At 44.6% G+C, this 19,872-nt stretch overlaps 1 protein-coding gene across 2 annotated transcripts in view; it reads left to right on the top strand.

The window, feature by feature from the left end:
* Positions 1–19,872, top strand: part of AMOTL1 (angiomotin like 1) — a 132,437-nt gene that overhangs the window by 63,154 nt on the left and 49,411 nt on the right. For both annotated transcript variants that reach the window (XM_024731311.1, XM_024731312.1), the window contains exon 4: positions 15,844–16,135. In XM_024731311.1, the coding sequence (XP_024587079.1) occupies positions 15,844–16,135 (292 nt within the window). The remainder of the gene's footprint in view (positions 1–15,843; positions 16,136–19,872) is intronic.

Here is a 19,872-nt window from a genome sequence, read left to right as displayed (position 1 = left end):
TATATTATATGTTATAGGTGTACAGTAGAGTGATTCACAGGTTTTAAAGGTTATCCTCCATTTATAGTTATTATAAAATATTGGCTGTATTCCCCATGTTGGACAATATACCCTTGAAGCTTATTTTATACCTAATAGTGTGTACCTCTTAATCCCCTGCCCCTACATTGCCCCTCCCCCCTTCCCTCTCCTCACTGGTAACCACTAGTGTGTCCTTTATGCCTGTGAGTCTGCTTCCTTTTTGTTGTATTCACCAGTTTGCTGTACTTTTTAGATTCCACATGTAAGTGATAACAGACAGTATTTGTCTTTCTCTGTCTGACTTACTTCACTTATTATGATAATCTCTAGGTCCATCCGTGTTGCTGCAAATGGTATTATTTCATTCTTCTTTTTAAAAAAATAAATTTATTTATTTATTTACTTATATTTATTTTTGACTGTATTGGGTCTTCGTTCCTGCACGTGGGCTTTCTCTAGTTGCGGCAAGCGGGGGCTACTCTTTGTTGCGGTGCACGGGCTTCTCATTGCGGTGGCTTCTCTCTTGTTGTGGAGCACGGGCTCTAGGTGGGCGGGCTTCAGTAGTTGTGGCACGAGGGCTCAGTAGTTGTGGCTCACGGGCTCTAGAGCACAGGCTCAGTAGTTGTGGCATACGGGTTTAGTTGCTCCATGGCATGTGGGATCTTCCCGGACCAGGGCTCGAACCCGTGTCCCCTGCATTGTCAGGTGGATTCCCAACCACTGTTGGGAAATCCACCTATTTCATTCTTCTTTTATGGCTGAGTAATATTCCACTGTATATATATGCCACATCTTTATCCATTGATCAGCTGATGGATACTTGTGTTGCTTCCATACCTTGGCAATTGTAAATAATGCTGCTGTGAACATTGGGGTGCGTGTATCTTTTCAAATTAGTGTTTTTGTTTTTTTCGGATATATACCCAGGAGTGGAATTGCTGGTTCCTATGGTAGTTCTATTTTTAGTTTTTTGAGAAACCTCCATACTGTTTTCCATAGTAAGCCTAGTGGTTTAATTCATGTTTTTAGCACTCATTATTTTCAAGGCGTGTTAGCTTTTTGTCGTTGTTTTTTTTCTTGTGCATAATATTTAATAAGCAGCATTTTGGCCAAAATATGCAGAGTGAAACAGAAAAGAGGGCAATTGGGTATTTTCTCCAAATGTGACAGAAGGCAGCGGGGGATTTATGAGTTTAGGGGAGGAGCCTCCATTGCTGGCCATCCTTGGGAGCTCAGCCCAGTGGCCTGGCAGAGCAGCAATTTTCCTGGCCGGCTTTGTGGAGCGTGTCCAAACTCCTGGAACATATTATTACCATGGGGTTTCATAGAGTCTTTCTTCATTGTAGATTTTAAAGGAAAATGTAGTCTGAATTCTAGAACAGAGGAGTTAAAGGGACCATAGAAATCATATAGCCCCACCCCCGTATTCAACAGATGAGAAACTAAATTCCCACAGTACTCGACTCTGAGGCAGCTGGAGCAAGGCTCAAGTATCCTGACTACCAAAACCTTATTCCTCCATTGCCTTAATTCCTCCTACATCTGTTGATGGATTCAGCAACACTTACCGACTGTGTATTCTGTGCAACCCTGTACCTGGTCCAGAGATAAAGATATGGTTCCTACCGTCAAGGTCCTTCCAGCATCGTCTTGGGGGAAACCAGCATCTTAACAGATCCTCGTGGTGCAGTGTGCTGTTTTAGGATAGAAATATGCAGAGAGCGTTAGGGCACCAGAGAGGGTAGTGTGACTCACAGCTGTAGCGCTTAGGGAGAGCTTCACAGAAGAGGTGACATTTGAGTTGGGTCTTGAAGAATAAATAAGAGCTGTGGGGCAGAGGTGAAGTAGCGGTAGGTACTATGCAGGGGAGATGCCGTTTCTTCAGACAAAAAGCTTTGGAGGTTTTGCCGGGCATGAGCTGCAATAAGGCAGAGCACTGGTAGGGTAAGAAGTAGCAGAAGGTGTGTTTGGACAGGGAAGTTGAGACCGGTTGCTGAAGGTCTTTGACTGTCATACTAAAGAGTTCAGAATTTATCCATAAACAATTAGGAGAACCAGTGTTTTTCAGTAGATACTGTGTTGATGTTTACTAGGCTGACTTCAATGGCAGCGAGGGATGAATTAGAGGAAGGGGATACTGGAGGCGAGGAAGGGGATACTGGAGGCCAGGAGGGCCTCAGGGACCGGGGTCAATTGTCCAGATAAGACTTGGTGAGGGTGACCTAGGTTTGAGGACATAGGTATAGGGGAGCCTTATATGCTAAGAGAAATAGAATTGATATCATTTAATGATTGATTAGCTGTGGACGTTGAGGAATAATAGGGCAGCTGGAAATAAGGCAACTGGAAAACAAGCTCTCAGGAGAGAAACTGGGTCTGGAGATACACATTTGGGAATCGCCAGCATTTAGATGTTTCTGAGCTTGCTCTGCTCAGGGAGAGCATGGAGCATGGGAAGAGAAGACAAGTGGCCACTGCCTATCATGGATATGTCTTCATTCTCATCAAAGGCTTTATTCATCTGTTTCTAAATCAAATGAGCTGAGGTTTCCCCGTGCCACCCCAATGGCAGTGTGCAGGGCATACTTTGGCCGTACATCTTGCAAAAAGGGAGTGACTGGGCCTTGGCAGAGAGAGAGAGCTGGCTGATCGGCCTGCCACTTACTTCCCAGCTGCTGACGCATTTCCCTGCATTCGGTGGGGGATGGCAGCTGTGAAGCACTATGCCAACCTTTAGGCCCCTGACAGGCAGGAGAACTCAGTGGGCACAGTCTGACCCCCCTGGGGAATCAAGATGGGGCCTGGGGGGGCTCTTATTCCTACCCTTTTATGGTTCCTTAAGCCAGGGAGAAATTTAAACTTAAAAACTATCAGGTTTGAAGAAGAAAAAGAAATCTTCAGATCTCTGGTGTTTAGAACATTGATTTGTCAGAGTTAAATAATCCATGATGTTTATCCCAGAATCATATCAGAGTTTGGTTTGTGATAGTTTGCATTTGTTTAAGTCGGCCTCTAGAGCCTGATAGAAAGTGAAAATATCCCCAGATCAAGCCTCCTTCCTTCTGCTCGGCTTTGTTCTTTGTTAAATGGCAATGCATAAAGTGGATCATTTTGCTTTTTGTCATTTGGCAGTAGATGTGCTGCGAGTGGGAGACACAGTGAGGGGAGGAGGGAAGCCCTTCCTGGAGGGCTACCCGGTTATCGGTGGGCGGTGTCATTTGTCTCAAAGTTATGACATCAAAAAGAAGAAGAAATGTATGAAGGATTTGACCTGATTGCCAGGCTTGACAGCTGGGTCCACATGACACATCAAAATGTCCCAGAAGACGTACCAGACAGGCCATTGAGGCTGGACCTCAGAGCTCCAAGGCGCCTTTGTGAGCCTGCCCACGCCTAGCCAGCATGACTCCAGCAGTGCAACCTTTGGCCGACAGGGTAAACAAAGTTGCGTCCACACCAGCCCTGCTTCAGACACCTTCAGTGTGGCCTGAGCTCCAAGGGTTGGATCTGAAGTTCAGCAGTGTCTGATGTTCAAGTTATCTTTGACCCACGAGAAGAGCAGGGCTCCTTTTAATTTCACTGACACATTCCCTTATGCTTAACGGGTTATCAGTTTGTCATTAATAGTGATGGTTTGGGAAGCTGCGGGCTGTTGGGTCAATACATCGCAGACTCTTCTGAGTCGGAGAGACTCAGTAATCTCAGACTCTTCTGAGTCTGACTGAGATTACCGGGTCCACATCCGGGCCGCGTGCTGCAAAAACGGCCTCAGTATGTTGTGAATGTTCAGTGTTCTGATCCAACCCATCAGCCTGTCGAGACTTCAGTTCGTTTTGCCTAGAGGTGGAAAGGTCCAAAGAGCATAGAGCTTAAGATAAGATGAGGAAGAACCTGGAGTTCTTTTGCCTTCATTACTGAGTCACCATAGCTTACAAATTCTCTCACCTGCTCTGATCTGCGAATGATGGGAGATGTGGTGGCTTATGGGCTCCTTTTGTGGGAAACCCCACGGAGAGACCACCAGTCAAGGTGTACTTGACTTGCACACCTTGGCCTTTTTTGTGAGCGTGCTAGTGAGGCTGGGGAGATGGAGGGACTAGGGCGACCTGGCCCCACTGGGGTGGCTGGTGGGGACCTCCGGACACCATGAGTGGCCATGGATAGAGACTCTGGTTTTGTTCCTGCCTTTTCTTCCGTTTCCTTCAACCTGAAAGTGGAAATGGATATAAATAAGGACAAGGTGAGAATTGGACAGGTTGTTCTCTGGAGAATTAGGCTTTAAAAAAAATAAAGAAAAGGAAGAATTTTGATATTAACGCTGACACATTTTGTGGAAATAGAGCACTTCTAAGAGTTGTGACTTGGCTTACGTAGTCTGTACCGTTAATGGAAGTGAATGCACGAATGAATACCAGTGGATGATCTGATTTTCATCAAAGCAGTTTGGAGCACAGTTGTCAAATGTATGTTTGTTTTCCAAAGAAATCTGTCCATATTTCCCAAAGTGGAAACTAAAGATGCTAAAAGATTATTTAAAGTATCCTACTTTCTTAATACAACCACTGTTAACATTTTCCCTGTACAAATTAATTTTTTCACATGTTGTAATCATAGATTATATTCCGTTTAGTATCTTAGCTCTTTTTAGATAGTATTATATTACAAGTTTTTTTCTACAATGTTTGTTTTCATAACCATCCTTTCTATTGCTGCATAATATTTCATAAATTATATATTTACATCTTTTTCTCTATAAATAGTGTAGAGACCATCATCATGCACATCGAATTTTCCGTATTTTGGTTTGCTTCTTTAGGCATCATTATTTAGAAATGAAATTATTGGGTAAATTTTAGTTAAATATTTAATGACTTCTGATACCAGATAATTTTATGAAAATATTATAGTGCCTGTTTCACTGCCCTATGACCAACATTAGTCATTATAATTACAAAAACTTTGCTAATGTAATAGGCAAATTGTGTTAATTTTTAATTTTCATTTGCAATTATTAGCTTGGTTAATTTGGCGGGGGCCGTGTATTTGACTAGTTAGATTGATTTGATTTTGAAAATTGGCCCTTGGTATTTTTGTGTTCATGTGATCTGTATATTTTCATGGCTTCAGAATAAACTAAAACCTGTTTTCTCTAATACTTGCTCTGATTTTCCAGTTTCTGGAACTCCATCTCCACCCTTCTCAGGTAACAATGGAACAGAGGCAGTGGTAGCAGAGGCCTCAGGCACGGTGTGGGTCCTCCTCCTACACCTTCAAAACAGTTCTCAGGGATGGATACTCTGAATATCCCCATTTTATGATATGGGGATTTATGATATGATAAAAACTTAGGCTGAGAGAGAGAGGTTAAAGTAACTTAGTCACGGGCACCAGATTGGAAGTGCGGGAGCCGGGGTGCAGCCCTGGACCTCTCTGCCACACAGTGCCTCTCCCATGAGTGTAAACACTCAACCACTGCCAAGGATTTCCGGTTTCATTTGGTGTCACTTAGCCGGTGAATTTCTAATCAGATTTATATGTCACACCTGATGTCCAGCCTGTGTTCCGCCCCCCTGGGACCAGGATCCCCTTTCTCTCCAGATGCCTCGGAAGACTTAGGAGCACACTGAACCTTGCTGACAGCTGTAGGTTGTGAGCTTCGGCTGTCTTTGGTTTGCTTTCATTTGGAGGTCGGGGACTGTGAAGCAGTATACCAGCAGTACATGGAGTTGTTTGCTTTAGCCTGTGTTTAGCAGAAGGTTTCAGTTATGGAAGATGCTAAGTACTCTTTTAGTGATTTTCATGATTTTTTATGTTTCAGGCAGTATGAGAAAAAGACTAAAAATGACTTCTGTCAATGAAAGGCACTCTCTTCCTGCCTGTCCATTACCTTTTCTGCCCTTTATCTTAGCTGAATCTTGCCTTTCAGCATATGGGGTTTGATTTACTAGCTTCCCAGAGGCAGAGGGAAGAGTGGTAACTGTTTATTGATAGTTTATTCATCTATGAATGTATTCATTTTATTCTTGGTGTGTAGATAGATACTATAAAAGCAAGGAGTGGTGGCATTTGACCCAGCCCTTCTGTCCTGGGCTGATACAAGCATCTTCTTACAAGATGACGTCAGAGCCAGCGGTGCCGTGGATCCCCTTCCACAGAGCACATTTGCTCCTTCTCTTCGCAAGCCGGCATCACCACCACCATCCTTCCCATCAGTGCCAGGGGCTCGCGGTTTCCTGCACTAATGGAGGGACCCTATAGTGTGACTGGTCTCCCAAAATCGCTCATGTTTTCCTTTAAAAAATGCCCTGTACATTTTCCCCTAGATAAACCTCCTGGTGTGGTTTTATTTAGCATAGAGTCAAAGTTCCTGATGCTCTCTGGGAACATGTCAAAAGACAGTGCAGGGAGGAGGGAGGGAGCAAAGAGGACACAGCCCTGGGGCACATGTGGCGAATTAGAGAGAGAGAAAGCCTCTCCCCAAGAACACACATCGATCCAACAGTGCAGCCAGAATGCAGTTTACAACGTGAACAAGCATAAAGATACAGGCTAAAGAGCAGGTCTTACCTCTGGGTGGGCGTGAGGTCTGGAATGTGCTGTAGTACAGGAAAGAGTGTTTGGTGGTCCGGTCTTACTCTGAGTTGGAAACGGCTGGAGGAGGAAGGAGGATTTTTGGAGTAAGTGTGTTTGCAAAGTGCTGATTTGCAGTTTAGACACCTATGAAAATGAATTGCTATGTGGCATCAAAATGTGAGCTAGACCCAAGGCTATTGGATTAACAGCTATGCGTTGCTCTTAACAAAAGTGAGGCCAGGGAGTGTTATTTAAATTCCACCAGCTAGAGCTTCCCTGGTGGCACAGTGGTTGAGAGTCCGCCTGCCGATGCAGGGGACACGGGTTCGTGCCCCGGTCCGGGAAGATCCCACATGCCGCGGAGCGGCTGGGCCCGTGAGCCATGGCCGCTGAGCCTGCGCGTCCGGAGCCTGTGCTCCGCAACGGGAGAGGCCACAACGGTGAGAGGCCCGCGTATCGCAAAAAATAATAGTAATAATAATAAATTAAAAAAAATAAATTCCACTAGCTAAACATGTGTTTTGAATACCAGCATTAAAACTCAGGAGTTTGTATAATTTTTAAGCTGAATTATGGCTGGATGAGCCAAATAAAATGCCCTGTTTATTGTGAGAAGCAACTCTGCAGTGTGGGAATTTCAAAAGGCTAGGGTCAAGTTCAGCTTACTTTCTCAGGAAATCTAACACAGTTCCCGCAGCAATGCATTAAATGAGTGGCTTCTCCAAACAAGAGGATTATCCATACGCATCCTGCATAGCAATAATTTTGATATTAGCTTACCCAAGACCCTAGTCTCAATTTGAACATTTATGAGTCTCGTGTCTGCACCACCAAAGAGATCCAGGTGGGAAGGCTGTGGGTTTGGGAAAAGAAGATGTGAGGGGTTTTGAGTCCTGGCTCTCCCACTTTGTAGCAAATTGAATAAGTTCTCAGAGACTCAGTTTCCTTATGTGCAGCTTGTTACAGCTGATTTTTCCTAAAACTAACTGATTTTCTTCCTTACATAAATAAACATGTTCATTGTAGAAAATCTAGAAATATAGATAACTCCCACTTCCTCCACTCCCTAAAAAAAAAAAAAAAGAAGGAAAATAGAAATTACCTGCAGTCCCATTATCCAGCCGTAACCATTGTTAAATACTCCATTCACTGTTGCTTTGAGGGTTAGAAAATTATAAGAATATACTCTAAGTTGGAAATCTCTAGGTAAATAAGAGGTATTTTTATTGAGTGAGAAGTCTTAAAATTTGAACCTCTTCACAGCCAAGAAGCCCTGTTATTTTCATCTCATTTTAAAATTCTTTTATTTTATTTTGTTTACTTTCTCTGATTATTAGAATAACTGCTGATTTTTTTGGCTTATCTTTATTTTCTAATTTTTCTCATTTTTTGGCTTATCTTTATTTTCTAATTTTTCTCTATTTTCTAATTTTTCTATAACATATATTACTTAGTGAAAATTTTTTTGAATAGCCATCCGTGTTCATTGTAGAAATTGTATAAAGAACAGAAAAATATGAAGAGTGAAAAAACATCCCTAATTTCATCACCTAGAGATAGTCATTCTGACCTTTTGTCATAGTTCCTTCTAGTCATTTTTCTATATACTATTTTTTACTCAGGTGAAATGCTAATATGCATCATATCTTGAGAATTTTAAAGAATCTTTGCTTAGAGGCTCAGTAAACATTCATTGAACTGAATTGTTAATGTTGATAAATGGAAAACAGTTGTCTTGATTTTACTTCTCTACTAATAAGTTTGCTTTAGGAAATGTATTTAGCTGTTTGCATTTTCTCTTCTGAATTACTTGATCATATCCTTCGTCTGTTTATCCATTGATGTTTCTTTTCCTGTTGTGTTTTGGACAATTTTTGTCAGTCACACAAGCCACACTTATTAAATGTTAGCATCATGGCCTAATTGTAGATAAATATATAGTTTAATACATTGAATATAGCTTGCTGATCACCATTGATGCTTGGGGATCTGGGGACAGTAGAGTGGGGACTGCTAGTCTGTTTGCATGAATTGTTTTGTTGCTCACTGATTTCTGGAATTGTCTCCAAAATGAGGCCTTCTGGTGTTCATGCAATGTGGACTAGAGCAGTGCTCAACAATAGAAATATAATGTGAGGAGGGGAAGGAGGGGTGGGATAAATTGGGAGATTGGGATTGACACATACACACTACTATATATAAGATATATAACCAATAAGGACCTACTGTGTAGCACAGGGAACTCTTCTCAATACTCTGTAATGACCTATATGGGAAAAGAATCTAAAAGAATCAGTGTATAACTGATTCACTTTGCTGTACAGCAGAAACAAACACAACACTGTAAATCAAGTACACACCAATAAAAATTTTTAAAAAATAAAATGGCTAAATTAAAAAAGATAAAGACATTGACATCCTTAAAAGAAAAGAAGTGTAATCTGGGTCACATATCTAATTAAAATTTTTCCTGCAGCCACATTTTTAAAAAGTTAAAAGAAACAGGTGAAATTAATTAAAAGACATGTTTTAGTTAACCATTTTTAAAAATTGAAGTATAATTGACTTACAATGTTGTGTTAGTTTCTGCTGTACATCAAAGTGATTCAGTTATACATACATATATACATTCTTTAAAAATATTTTTTTCTATTATGGTTTATCACAGGATATTGAATATAGTTCCCTGTGCTATACAGTAGGACCTTGTTGTTTACCTATTTTATATATAGTAGTTTGTATCTGCTAATTCCAAACTCCTAATTTATCCCTCCCTGCCTTCCCCTTTGGTAACTGTAAGTTTGTTTTCTATGTCTGTGAGTCTGTTTCTGTTTTTTGTCAATAAGTTCATTTGTATCATTTTTTAAGATTCCAGATATAAGTGATGTCATATGATATTTGTCTTTGTCTGACTTACTTCACTTAGTATGATAATCTCTAGGTCCATCCATATTGCTGCAAATGGCATTCTTTCTTTTTTATGGCTGAGTAATGTTCCATTGTGCTTATATACCACATCTTCTTTATCCATTCATCTGTCAACGGACACTTAGGTTGCTTCCATATTTGGGCTATTGTAAATAGTGCTGCTATGAACATTGGGGTGCATGTGTCTTTTCCAAATATATGCCCAGGAGTAGAATTGCTGGATCATATGGTAACTCTAGTTGTAGTTTTTTAAGGAACCTCCATACAGTTAGTTAATCCATTTAAAAACATAATTTTAGATACATGTTTTAGTTAACCCATTATATGCAAAATATTATGATTTCAACAGGTAATCAACATAAAAAACTATTAATGAGATGTTTTACATTTTTTGTACTGTCATCAAACTTTGATGTGCCTTTTATACTTCCTGCACATCTCAGTTCAGATGAGTCACATTTCAGGTGTTCAGTAACCACGTGTGGTTTGTGGCTACTATTTTGGACAGCACAGGTCTAGAAGAAAGTGAGAATCTGTGTTCAAGAGAGAGTGTCCTGACGTGTACAGGCATCACCTTTATACTCTTGTTCTGCATTGCACTGCAAGCAAACAGTTCAGAAATGGAAGATTCTATGGTGCTAGCATTTGCTTTTATTCCTTGTTGAAGCTTTACTGTTAGGGACTGGGATTCTCAACACATAGTGTTTGAAGAGGAAGCGACACCCAAGGGTGCATTTGTCCCTTGCCTTTCTCCTAACACCCGTTGGCAGTGTGTGATAATAGAAGAGGCTAACAGTTATTAAGTATCAATAGTTTCCTAATGATAGACACTATGTGCAGTGCTTTACATGCATTATCTCATTTAATTCTCACAACAACTCTTGAGGTAGATACTGTTATCATCACCATTTAAAGGTGACGAAGAAGTTAAAAACTTGCCCATGGTTACTTGGCTAGAAGGAAGCAGAAGCAGGGAAAAGAGACCCCATATTCAGGAACAGTGCTCTCCTGTACCAACATGGGGCAAAAGCCCTGGTGTGGTGGGAGTATGCGGGTTCCAACCCCCAGTTCATAGCCCATTGTTTTGCTTCATAAAGACTGAGATCTCTGGTTTGTGATCCTCTGAGCCTTAGTTTGCATACTTTAAAAACAGAATAATAATATATGGTGTGACAGCAGGGAATGCCCAAGCTTGTGAGAATGGAATGACAGTGGATGTAAAGTGCTATTCATGGCACATTTAGTACAGGTATAATGTAAACACATACATTTAAACTAGCTTATTTATGAAGCTTACTGTATGCAGAGAGAAGCAAATGGATGTTGATTAGCTGTCTCCAATGACCTTGTTTCCCCAGTCCAGATAACATTGTCACTTCAGTTTTGAGCTGCATTTTGTGACAACTCAATACATGAGAACGGCAGTGACTTGGAGCTATGTTATTATATTGGCAATGTCATGATTGGAGATTCTACCTATGTGATCCAGAACCAATCTAAATACCAGAGGTCTCTTCCTTAATAAAACAATGTTGAAGGTTGAGTCAGTCTTTGAAAGTGCATCGAGCATATATGGTCTCCTAACTTGCTCTTGGGTTCAGGGGCCAAATCAATTGACAAAAATGTACTGGGTACCAGCTTAGTATAAGTCATGCTTTTCTACCCTCAAAAAAACATGCATGCTAGTAATTAGGGAGAATAATACACACATGCATAAAAAATTAAATAATATCGTATTTAAAAATTCAAGAGAAGGTAGGTTGTCAGGTGTGTGATTCAGGCAAGGTTGTAAGTTTGGAAGTAAGAAGCGGGTGCAGATTCTGGGGTCAGGCTAGGCCTGGGGTGGTCCAAGTCACTGACGATGGAAGACCAGCCTGCACGACTTCCCAGTATGACCCCCTATTTTGTCTCTTAGATGTGGCTCTTTAAATGCTCCTTGATTCTTGTTTCTAATACATCACTGTGGGCTTGGGGCAAAGAGGCTTTTTCAGCCCTGCTCAGACGTATTTAAATAACTGGTCAGTTCAGTGGCATGTGGGAAGAGGTCACTTTCTGTGGTGTCCCAAGGCTCATTTGGTTCCTTGAGAAAGGAGCAGGACCTGTTGGTGGTCCTGCCTTGGTTTGTGTGAGGATTAAGCAAGGTGATGAAATGTGCTAACTGGCAGATGGCATAGACCCTCAATAAATGTGAGTTGAATGCTCTCTGTAGAAGGGACATTAACCTATGAAAGATAATAATGTTGAAGGTAAGTAACAGTCCAAGAGGACAACTCAGGGGCAGGTTTCTAGCCTTCATGCTTCCCCCGAGGTGACTCAAGCCTACAAAAAGCTGTGATGCTGTTGTTAGGATGTGAGCCATGGATGTGGTGGTGGCTCAGACTGAGCCACAGGAACGCGGGAGCAGAGGACAAGGGGTGGCTGCCTTCCCTCCCTGCTTTCACCTGGTCTGTTCAGGGCAAGAGTGAGCTACAAGGACTCTGAAACTGAAAAGCCTGGGCTTTGATTCTCCTTTATGTTTCTATTATCTCTGTTCCATTTTGCAGGTTACTTACCATCTTGTCCCTTGCGTTCTCATCTAAATACAGAGCCTTGACGAAGATGCCTGTTTTATAAGGCAATCGTAAAGGTCAAAATGAGATGGTGCATGTAGTGGTGCGTACCACAGTGACTGGTACGTAAAAAGTGCCCGGTGAATGTCAGCCATAACCGAAAAAAATTATTGGACTGCTCATGAAAGCCACACTCAGGGCTAGGCTCTGGGATATAGATGATGATAATTACAATAATGGTGATAATAGCTAACATTTGTCCACTGCTTAATTTGTGCCTGGCTTTATACATATTAACTCCGTAAGTCCTTTAACAATAAGCCAAGTGGTGGATGGTCCCAGGAGACACATAATGTCAAGTAACCTAGCTCTCTGCCTTCACTTTCTAACAGGGGGAGTAGGCTCACGAATAGAAGATTGTGGCATAGAATTCTATTCACAAGTAGTTTCTCAGTAAATGTTGGTTCCCTTCTCCTCTTTTTCCCTTTTCTCTGTGTCCCTTATGAGGAAGGGTTTATCCTGCTGGTGGCTGATCAGTAGCGTTATCTTTGGAAGCTGGGGATAGCTTGTTTCATAGCACTGGTATGATCGTGACACTTTCCGGCCCTCCCCCACCATTCTTTCCTCTTCATTACCCTCAGCCAGATTTGCCTTGTACAGACCTTTGAGCCTACCAGCCCCAGCTGGCTGAGTGGCGAAGCCGCGGAACAGAGGTTTGCTCTCCTGGCTGCACGTCGTCCATTGTAATACGGTGCTTCTTGAATGTGTCACCGAGTTATTTTGTGAGGCCGGTGTTCTCTATTTAATAGAAGACTTCCCATTTTGAAAAACCCATTCTTTCTGTCTCCAAGCTTGGCAGACACCCTTTTCCTGCATTGCCACTCAGGTAACTCGTCACTGTCGTGGATGGCTTAGGCTGACATTATGAAAAACCTCCCTTTTTGTTATATAAAGGAAAAGGATGACCGAGAAGATAAGCCCATCACTGACTGTGAGTTCCAAATCCCAGAGCCCAATAAATGTTAAAAGGTAGAAGCCCCAGCCTGAAGCTGCCTGGGTCAAAGGCAAGCCCGGATGCCTCATCTGTGCCCACTTGAGCTCCAAGGAGACGCGCCATGCTTGTCATTCGCGTTGGATGAAGTGAGAAGGGAGAACCGAGGAGGTAGGGATGGGTGTCTGCCTTTGAATTGAGGCAGTGTAATTTGTGGCATTTTGTCTCTTGCCAAGGTAACCTCTATCCACGAAAACTGCACCGTAGTATTTAGCCAGTCTGTGGGAATGCACGTACTCACTAAGGATCTATGGTTTTCTGGGTCCACAACTGATAGGAGGTCTTGTGATCTGGGGTGAAAGTTGGGCGTTGTGAAGAGCAACCAGGGGCATCTCACTCTCGCTATGGAGTTGGACTTTGTACACACAGACCTCCTCATACACACGGGGCGTCACGTATTCACATACACTTCAGTGTGGAAGGGGCACAGATTCATCAGAATGCAGAAATGTTTTATTTCATAACGGCCAGATAGTTAAGTATTCAATAATAGGTGTGGAGAGGGAGGGAGGAGGAAGGGTTTACACTTCTCCATCGACAGCACTCCTTTCTGAAATCTGAGACACTTAAGGAGTAAAGAACCACATTGAGCTCCATGGTTCTCTACCTTGACTTGGGGAACTTAGATCCCAGCTATTTTAACATGAAATGGATGGGGCGCCTAGATCGAAGGCATAAGGAAATCTAGTTGGGAACTATCTCCTAAGCCCCGGTGGAGTGCTCTGACATTGGTTACCAGAGCAGAGCTTGTGGTTAGTCACTCTGGCGGGATCTGCTGGGTTCCTTTTGAGGTCGTCTTTAGGAGTAACTATGTCTCCATGTAGGGAGGGCTAAGGTGACCGTTGTCAACTTTTCTGCTAGAGAGTTTGACATTTAGCTGCCAGGAGTCAGCATTCAGAGGACTCTTAAAATGCCCTAAGAGGTACTTACAAAATGAGAGCTATGGAGGCTGACAGGGTCCAAAAACATTCCAGCAAATATACTCAAAAGGAAATATAAGGCCAGATGAGCTCCCGAGGAAAAGCGTAGTAGCTCTGAGAGTTTTGGCCACGGATGGCCACAAGTAATGGGAAGTGGCACAGGAAACTGTTACGGAGTAGAAGGATCTCAACCCCTTGATATAGAAAGTTGATGATTTGGGGCTTGCTGCTAATTCTTGGCACCCCAGTTCCCAGACTGAGACCTAAAGGTTGAAGGGGGCAGCAAGAAAACCATTTCTCCCAAGTCTGCAGAAGAGCGACAGCCGTGGTTGGAAAACTAGAGGCCAAGACTGTCTTTGCTGTTTATACCTATAGGAGTTGTCGTTAGGAGCCCTTGGCTTAGGCTGAAAGAAAACACAGTGATCCTTATGAAACAGGTTAGCAGAATCATGAGGAGGGGATCGGTAGGGAGGGGCAACAGAAGGTGGAAATTCAAGTAAAGGAGCTAGTACCCAGAATTTGAACCATCAAGGGACACCTCTGTGTGTTCTTTTTTTTTTTTTTTTGCGGTACGCGGGCCTCTCACTGTTGTGGCCTCTCCCGTTGCGGAGCACAGGCTCCGGACGCGCAGGCTCAGCGGCCATGGCTCACGGGCCCAGCCGCTCCGCGTCGTGTGGGATCTTCCCGGACCGGGGTACGAACCCGTGTCCCCTGCATCGGTAGGCAGACTACCAACCACTGCGCCACCAGGGAAGACCTGTGTGTTCTTTTTAACCTGGTTAAAATCAGACTTTTGATCCTCAGACCTCCTTATCTCAGCAAATCAGAACACACAAAGTTTGTTCCTTCCCTAAGACTTTCCCATTTCATTAAATGGTACCCTTGTCCATTTGTGTGGACCCCAGAATCTAGGAGTAATTTTAAATTTTTTCTCACTTTCCCTCTCCCCATACGTAATATAAATAAAACATACCACAGATCCATGTACTATTTCTTTTCTGCTGCTACCCTCTGAGCCTTTGTTAGGTCTCACCTTGACCACACCCAGGCCTCCTCACTGGGCACCTTTGGTCCACCCTTGCCAACGTACATCCCATCTATACACCACTCAGAGTGGAAGCAGCTCCCCCACTGGCCCTGCTTCACACTCTAAGGGAAGGGCTGCCCTTGGCTCACAAGGACCCTCGCCCATCCCGCTGGCCTTAGCCTGTGCTGCTTTTGCTGGCTGTGCTCTGTATCGACTTGCTTTCTTCCAGTTGATCTTCTCCTCTAAGTCCTGCCTTAAGCCCCACTCGCAGGCGATACCTCTACCTGCAACACTTTTCGCACTTCTCTACCCCCTGCCCCCAACCACTGTTTCCTCCTGTCTGTCAACAGACTTCGACTCAAGCGTCCACCCCTGACCTTTCGGTATGACCTAGCCACTCAGTCATTCCCTGTCCCTGTCCTCCTGATTCTTTGGAGAGGGCTCATTACTTTTCAGTACCTGGCTTTGTGTGTTTATCGTGTGATGGTGTGCCGGTCTCTCTCCCCGAGAACGCAAGCTTCATGAGAGCAGGGACCTTGTCTGTCTGGTCCACTCTTTCCTCAGTGACCAGAGCAGTGATGATTCCGATGGGGAGAGCGCATTAAATATCTGTGGGATGGAGGGTTGAAGCTGCTTCAGTCAACCTAGCTTGGACCGTGCGTCAGTGACGACCCCTGGCAGTAGAAACCAGCCATAGTGCCCGTGTGGTTGGGCTTCCCTCCTCTCCCCACCACGGCCCTGGGGTCTGACTGCTGGTCTTCTGTTCCCTTGCAGCCGCCCCTGCCAGCTTCCTTTCCCGTCAACGGTGCAGCAGCACAGCCCGATGTCCTCCCAGAACTCCTCCGTCAGCGGGCCGTTGCACTCGGTGTCCCTGCCACCTCCACCTCCGATGACCCTGGCAGCCTCGCAGCCCACGCCAGCCGCCTCCCCCAGCCAGCAGCTTGGTCCGGATGCATTTGCGATCGTGGAGCGAGCCCAGCAGATGGTGGAGATCCTAACGGAGGAGAACCGGGTGCTGCACCAGGAACTTCAGAGTTACTACGACAACACCGACAAGCTCCACAAGGTACCGGACTTCCCTAGGGGAGGGGAGGGAGAAAGTTCTCTGGAAGGGGAACACAATTCCTTACCTGCCCGTTGGGGGTTGACTCCCTGACTCACTGGCCACAGTTTAACTAGACCCCTTTTTATGCCAGGCACCGAGCAAGGCTTTAGGGAGACAAAAATAAATATGCCACGGTGCCTGCCTTGGAGGAGCTTATAGTCCAAAAGGGGTAGAGTTGCGTAAGTTAAACCTGCAGTAGGACATCAAGAGGCTGCAGGAGGGGCAGCAGAGGTGCCCCTGGACCTGAGACTCAGAGGTTGAGTAGCATTTCCCCAGATGGACAGTGTGGAAAAGGGGACACCGAGAGTAACACAAAGCAGTGAGTTGAGAGAGACAGGTTTTTCCTTTCAATCTGGTATCTCAGACAGGAACCTTGTGATTGCCATGTTGGTTTCATTAGCTGGTTTCTGCAAAAAGCAGCGATGTCTCAGCACTGAGGGCAGAGTACAGGTTACTGCGTGCTCTCCTTATGCTATGACTTAACAGGTGGGGAGATGCTGCGTAATTCCAGCCTGTGTCATTGTCGTGGGAATATTAGGATGTACGGCAGCCTTCATTCTTAGGGCTTTACGCTGAAAGCCAAAGTCAGCAGGAAGACATCCAGCGAGAGTGAAATCACAGGCAGTGATTTCATGATGACCCACATGCCAGCACCTGAAATGCTGCAGGTAGAAAGGAAGAGGTGAGGGGCAAAAGTCATAGGATCTTTATTTTTTTTTTTAAGCAATTTTTTTTGTTTTTTTAAATTTTATTTACTTATTTATTTTTAACATCTTCATTGGGGTATAATTGCTTTACAATGTTGTGTTAGTTTCTGCTATATAACAAAGTGAATCAGCTGTACGTATACATACGTATAGCTCTTGCGTCTCCCTCCCACCCTCCCTATCCCACCCAGTCATAGGATCTTTTCAGGCAGCAGAGCCCCAGGGCACTCAAGTTTCCTTTCTGGAAGCAAGGAGGCATGTGTGGTAGAAGGCATCTCATAAGAGTCTGGGTGCGTTCTCTGTCCTGGGCAGTCGCTTTTGTAAAGAGAAAGTGTGAGAATGTAAACTCACCTGGCTACAGAAGCATTGCCACTTGGTTCTGTGTAACAGGACATGCTCCTGGCTGGCCCATGGTGTTCTCTGTGCAATGTTGATCTCTCAGTTAAGCCTGGCCTTTCTGCTGGTCCGGGAGTCAGAACAGTCAGCCCCTGTGATTCCCTGAGGGCTGGCAGCAGTCGGCTGGGAGCAGTGGGTGGAATGATGCAAACATTCACAGACAAGGACCTGCCCCAGCTCATTTGTGCAGAGCTTCCACCGAGAGGGTCTGGAAATCCCTGGAGTCAAGACCAGGCTTGGCCCAGAGAACTCTGGCTGCCTTTATTGGAGGGGAACAAATGAGAGCCGGGAACCAGCGGGCTGCCTAAGGATGGCGGCCTCACTCCCAGCCTCAGTCATACCCTTAGAAGTTGGGAAACACGTTCTGGCTCCTGGCCTTGGCTGGAAGTCACTGCTTAGGCCCAGGCTTGCCTCTGATGCTTCCTGGGGCAGCTTCTTTCCTGGTACAGTCTGAAAATTGGGAAGGGCCAACTCAGCATTTTCTGGGAAATCAGTAATGTTTTTCTTCTCCCTGATGAAGCCCTATGGCAGGTGCTTTCAGGAGCCGCGCAGACTCACCTGAGGGCAGAGTGTGGTTCTCTGTCTCTTCCATGGACATTTTTGAACAGTTGCAGGGAGGATGCATAAATTGTGAGGTCTTGTTATTCTTTGTTGACTTTTTATTAAGATACACTTTTTTATTGGCCTGTAACATACATCTTTTTTTTCTTTTTTTGGCCGCACATCATGTGGGATCTTCATTCCCCGACCAGGGTTCGAACCTGCGTCCCCAGCATCGGATGCATGGCATCTTAACCGCTGGACCGCCAGGGAAGTCCCCTATACATCTATTTCTTGATGTTGATGCCCATTTCTATTTTGAAAACCAAAATCAGCCTCCCAGTGATTCATTTTCCCTGTACAGGGGATGACTCTTAAACTTTGTGACCAAAAGCATTTTGATGACTTAAGGAGAAAAATCAAAAGCTGTGTCCCTTCTGGATTCCCAGACTCCTTCAGTCCCTTGAATGTTATGAATGGTTCTATAAATATTGTATTTCATTAACCTGTCATATGTCGAACTGGAATTGCCGATTTGAAATCTCAGGTTTTGATCGCTACTTGCCATATTTATCACTAAGTTCCGAAGCTCTTCTCAGCAGCTAGGGCCAAGAGAAAGAGAGCTGCATGAAACCGTGACTCGACAGTTGAAGGCTTGTGTTCCCGAGGTCATCCTAGCCTAGGCCTCACTGCTCCGCCGTGTCTCAGCAGCTGCTTATTTAAGCCTCAGGTCTAGGGAGAGGCCTGTCCAATGAGGTGACTTTACTCCTTGGGGATGATGACCCCCGGCTTGGGTGGAACCACAGTGCTGCACCGTAGGATGTGGCTGCCCTGTGCTGGCAGGAACGTCCAACCCAGAGTCCTTCCTCACAGCTTTGGGAGCACTCGCAGAAATTCATCACCAGGGCAGAACCAAAAATAGATGAATTTTTAATTGCGGTGCTTAGCCTGTGTGCACTGAGCCAGGAGCACGACAGGAAACGACGACTAAACTCAGAGGCTGCCAAAGTACCGCCTGGAAATGAAGACCCGTTTCCAGAGAGGCACAAGGCAGTGATTATCCCTGTTAGTGTTGGAATGGTGGCTGGGGACCCCCAGAAAGAGCAGTGGTTTTTCATTATTTCCCTTGGGGCACTCGTTTTGCTTCTTTTTCCTCCCAGTTTCCCTGAAACATAGTTCATGGATGGAATTTCCAGCTGGGCCAGACTATGAGCTGGTTGGCCTCAGAAGCCATCAGGGTGGAGATGGACGTTTGAAGGGAAAGGGCGCCATGTTTACCGTCCCCCCGGGCTTGCTTTAGCAAAGACCCTCTTCTTTTGTCAGTGAAACAGAGGGGGCTGTGATTGGGCAGTCTGAGGCTTGGATGGCAGGCCTGTCTTCGATTCTGTAGGTCCCTGAGCTGTGCAGGCGAAGGTATCAGGGAACAAGCCAGTTTCTAGAGCTGGGAAGGGCTGAGATTTTTCTCCGGACACTTTTCTGTGCATTTGCTTCGTGGCAGCAATGCCAGTGAAAGCTGTGTGAGGCTTTCCCTTCTGCTCGTGGTTCTGTTTCTGGGCCAGGGAGTGCTTCTCCATGTGATTTCAGGGGATCTTGCAAGCCTGGCCTAAGAGCTTCCTGATGTCTAGGCTGTAAGGGAGGATGGGAGCTGTGGAGGCAAAGCCAGAATCCCCTTCACACGATCATCCTCAGACTCTGAACTGGCCCAGATGTCTGTATATCAAAGGCAGCCTTTCCACCTCCCTCCACCTCTAACACGCATCAAAGGGAACTTAAGATGTTGAGGAGCTGCCGATGTGAAGAAGAGGGTGTGGTTCTCCTTCTGAAGGAGTGTGCAGTCAGAAACTGTAGAGCTTTAGACTAAAAATTATTAAAATGATTCTAGTCCAGTTTCCCACCCCTTAGAAAGCCTTGCTTCATGTCTCCGAAGAGAAGATGTTCATTTTTTACTTGAATGTTGCTAGAAAAGAGAAGCTCACTACTGGGTAGACTTTTGGGAAAGGTGGTTAGGAAATTCCTCCATATGTTGAATCACAGTCTCATCTCATTAGGTTGCTG

This window comes from Neophocaena asiaeorientalis, unplaced genomic scaffold (genome assembly GCF_003031525.2).
Source record: "Neophocaena asiaeorientalis asiaeorientalis breed wild unplaced genomic scaffold, Neophocaena_asiaeorientalis_V1.1 scaffold143, whole genome shotgun sequence".
Taxonomy (NCBI): domain Eukaryota; kingdom Metazoa; phylum Chordata; class Mammalia; order Artiodactyla; family Phocoenidae; genus Neophocaena; species Neophocaena asiaeorientalis.
Note: the sequence above shows the minus strand (reverse complement) of the source record. Positions and strands in the feature narration are given on the sequence as shown.